Raw genomic sequence first — 3,982 nt, forward strand, 5'->3', positions numbered from 1 at the left:
GAGCTGGTTTCAACAGTAGATATTTAGATATTACACTCATGAATATAATTTTGAGAGCTGGTTTCAACAGTAGATATTTAGATATTACACTCTCTCATGAATATAATTTTGAGAGCTGGTTTCAACAGTATTTAGATTTTTAACTCTCTCTCTGTCATAATACAGTATTTAGATATTAAATTCTCCCTCTCTCTGTCATAATTTGAACCTGTTCTACCAAAAGTCCGGGCGACCAAACGTCCGTTCTACCAAACGTCCGGGCGACCAAACGTCCGAGTACCGATTGAAAGTTAGCAACCCGGAAATACCCCCATAACAACTGGAAGTGATCTGAAAAATATTCAAAATACATAGGACTTAAACCAAAATGAACAGGTTTCCTGGGAATGCCTGAATCCACCACATGACCAGTGAAAAGTGCTTCAAAATGAATAATTGTAAATGTGCCAAAATGCATAAAAATTGAGGAAAGAATGCTACCACACCAGGAAATGCCACATTGGGAACTGATGCAAAAATAAACAGGAAATAAGTGTTAAATTCCCCCAAATTAATTGGATAAATTCCTTAAATTTAATAAAGATGTAATACAAAATAAACAGGATATCACTCATAATTTCCCCAAAATCAACAGCAAGTTACTCAAATTTGTGCCACATTTAATAAACTGACCTTGGAATGCCCCCAAATACTCACAAAGGAACAGAGAAATTTACCCACCAGAAAAGCAAAGCATCGCCACAGAATTTCTTCAGAAAAGGCATTTTCAAGTCTCCAATGACATAATTTCATTTGTGCTTAACCATCACTATTACATTTTTTGAACATGTACCGAGTTCTTTGATATCATGTACTGAACAAGTGTACCTACTCCATCTCTTGTGATCCATAAAAAACTCAAAGGCAGCGTGATAAAGTATTAGAGGATGAAAGCATCTGGAGCATCCTGCATACAGACACAGCCTCTTCGGTACCGTTCTTCGTCTAGTCTCATTTCCGTCGAAATGAAAATCTGGCGAAAGGGAGTGAGACAAACAATTGAATCGAATGCTTTTATAGTCATTTTACAAGTATAATGAGTGCCTGCAGGATGTGGGAAGGTAAAAGTGCAGCGGGGAGGTGCTCATGAGTGAGTCAACATGATTTGGTCGGTCACAAGAATGCCATTAGGCTCGGGATGAGCGCACCGACTCAGTCATGTGCTACATTTCAACCTGCTCCCCTCACAATGCTCATCCCTTTGCTTAACTAGTTCATGGAAATTTCAGCAAAATACAAGCCCGCTTCTAATTCTGTTTTTCGATACCAGTCCCAGTATATATAGTTTGTTTATGAAATGACCCAAGTGATCTAAAAATAGCTCACTGAATAAGAAATGCACTAAAATCAACAGGAAGTGACAAGAGAACAGGAATTGATGCAGAAATGCCCCAAAATCAACAGGGAATAATGCGGAAAGGCCTATGATCAAAAGAAATTAATCATATTTTAAAGGAAGAAACCCTAAAATATCAATAATCATAATAGGAAGTGGCCAAAAAACCAATAGGTGACCAGAGAATGCCCCAAATTAAAAGAAAGTAGGTCAGAAATGTCTTTAGATAAAAAAGTAGCCCAAAATGACCAAGAAGTGATCCAAAAATGTCAAATTAGTCAACAGGATGTGACCTCAAATGATCACTGCCAGCCCCTCCTAGTCCAAACGTATTGGATGTCGAGTGTACAAAACAAGGAAACTAAATCTTAGTCATGGATGAATCTATTGAATATTTGGTTGCTAGATCTCAAAGACCATAGCAAAAACTGGAATTAATATTAAAAAAAAGATTTATGGCCCAGGTCTACTTGATAATGAGAAATGGAGGAGAGGGAAATTCTTACAGTTTTCCGATGGTGGTCTTTTCCTCATTGGCGTTGCCGGCCGCTCCATCATTTTGCTTTAGGTCCACTTCCGCCATGGGCTCTTGGCTCGACGGCAGAATTTTGCTGTGTCAGCACAATGTTGCCGTGTAAAGTGCCCGTAATAAAAGTCGGACGGGGCCTTCTTTACAGCGCAATAGGGGCGTTCACCTCTTGTAGAGCTGCAGTTCCTCCTGAGCCAACATCAGCTGGGCCTTCAGATGGTTCCTCTCCTGTAGCACCTCCTTCAGCTCATGCATGGTGAAGCGAGGCCTGTTGGGGTCACTTAGGTCTACCACCATTTGATTGGCTCCTGCCACTTGCTTTCGTCACAACCAGAGATGAAATTTACAACATGTTTGTGCTGGACATAACTCAAGTACAGTGATGTTGAACACACTTGCAATATGAAATTACATTTGGAGACCATAATATATAATAAAGGGCAGCGCGGTGGGTGAGTGGTTAGTGCATTGGCCTGACAGTGGGGGACCCGGGTTCAAATCCAGGTCGGTCCACCTGTGTGGAATTTGCATGTTCTCCCGGGGCCTGCGTGGGTTTCCTCTGGGTACTCCAGTTTCCTCCCACATTCCAAAGACATGCATGGTAGCTTGTCGCTATACTTTTCAATTGGCAAAAAACTATTGAAAACTCAAACTATTAGTATTTTTAATACTTATCAGCGATAAAAACAAATTCATCAAATCAATCTGCTGAGAAATCCAGCAGGCGCTAGTTTCTGTACCAACATAAGCAGTACTAAAACTTAAGAAATCACGCAACATATTTGCGAGTTTTGTTGTGGTACTGCTTTCCCGGGTACAGAAAGTACTTCATGCTGCATTTCTTAGAAGGAATAACTTTTTTTGTGGAGTAACATACAATTCTTTCGGTGAGCATTCGGTCCAGTTGACTCTTGAGGTTGTCCCGCTCCATTCGCAGCTCCTCCAGTGACAAGTTATACTTGTTAACCATGGTCTCAAACATCTCCAGCACGCGGACTATGCGAAACTGCAGATCGGACACCTCCTCGCCTGTTCGGCTGATCCTCAACAAATCCCGTCCGACCACGTATGAAATGTCGTAGACGTCTTCCACTGTCAGTTCGAAGGCGTCTTTCTCGAACGCCAGAGCGGGCGACGAGTCACCGTCCAAGTCCATGGTCGTATCCGTTCGGGGAAAGTTAATATAGCGCGAGGCCTGACCTCACTCGAGGCTCTTTATGGCGGCGAGTGACTGCTTGCAGACGAGCGGCGCTTCCCCATCGCAGGTCCGCCACTAGCCTGTGTTAGCCCAGCCTCCGGCCTGCCCTTCCCAGCCGTTCAAAGGAGTAAGGATCTTTGCTTCAAGTGGGGCACCAACAAAGGAGAGTAAACCTCTCCTTCTCCCACCTTCCTCTCGCTTTCCTTCGACTGCGTTTGCAAGATTTGACGACTTTACTTTTCTGATGAACTAGGGACTCTTTGAAGCCTAAAAATCCTTTCAAAAGGGGTCCGACCGAGTAAAGCTGTAACCAATCACAAGCCGCCCGCTCTTAAGCAGTATCCAATAGGATGCCTGACATCTGATGTCATTCCGCCCTCTTTAGGGCTTGCTTTGCTCGTATCACCGTGGCAACCGACTGGTTCAAGCGCCCGAAGCAGAGATAAGAATATACAGCAGTGGTCTCCAACTCCGGTTCTCGAGGGCCACTATCCAGTCTGTTTTGCATATCTCCCTCCTCTACCACACCTGAATCAAATGCTCAACTAATCAGTAAGCTTGATCACGATCCTGATTATTTGATTCAGGTGTGTTGGTGGAGGGAGACATGGAAAACAGATTGGATAGGGACCCTCGAGGACCCCTGGTATACAAATACCGTGGTACCTCTACTTCCGAATGCTTCTACAGTCATGGCCAAAAGTTTTGAGAATGACACAAATATTACATTTTCACAAAAACTGTTCCTTCATGGTTTTTAGGTGTTTGCCAGATGTGTCCATGGTATGATTACATACAAATAGAATCATTTCACAAGTATCAAAAGCTTTTATTGAGAATTACATGCAATAGGTCGATATTTTCAGTGTTGACCCTTCTT

At 42.7% G+C, this 3,982-nt stretch overlaps 1 protein-coding gene across 1 annotated transcript; it reads right to left on the reverse strand.

Moving 5' to 3' along the window:
* Window positions 1-550: 550 nt before the first annotated feature.
* rilpl2 (Rab interacting lysosomal protein-like 2) lies at window positions 551-3,611 on the reverse strand. Its single transcript, XM_077601668.1, has 4 exons — window positions 2,782-3,611; window positions 2,071-2,222; window positions 1,882-1,986; window positions 551-1,012 (listed from the first exon to the last, which is right to left on the reverse strand). Exons 1-4 carry the CDS (start codon window positions 3,058-3,060, stop codon window positions 991-993), a joined length of 558 nt encoding a protein of 185 aa, XP_077457794.1. The 5' UTR covers window positions 3,061-3,611; the 3' UTR covers window positions 551-990.
* Between the last annotated feature and the right edge of the window lie 371 nt (window positions 3,612-3,982).

This window comes from Stigmatopora argus, chromosome 5, assembly GCF_051989625.1.
Source record: "Stigmatopora argus isolate UIUO_Sarg chromosome 5, RoL_Sarg_1.0, whole genome shotgun sequence".
NCBI classification, from domain to species: domain Eukaryota; kingdom Metazoa; phylum Chordata; class Actinopteri; order Syngnathiformes; family Syngnathidae; genus Stigmatopora; species Stigmatopora argus.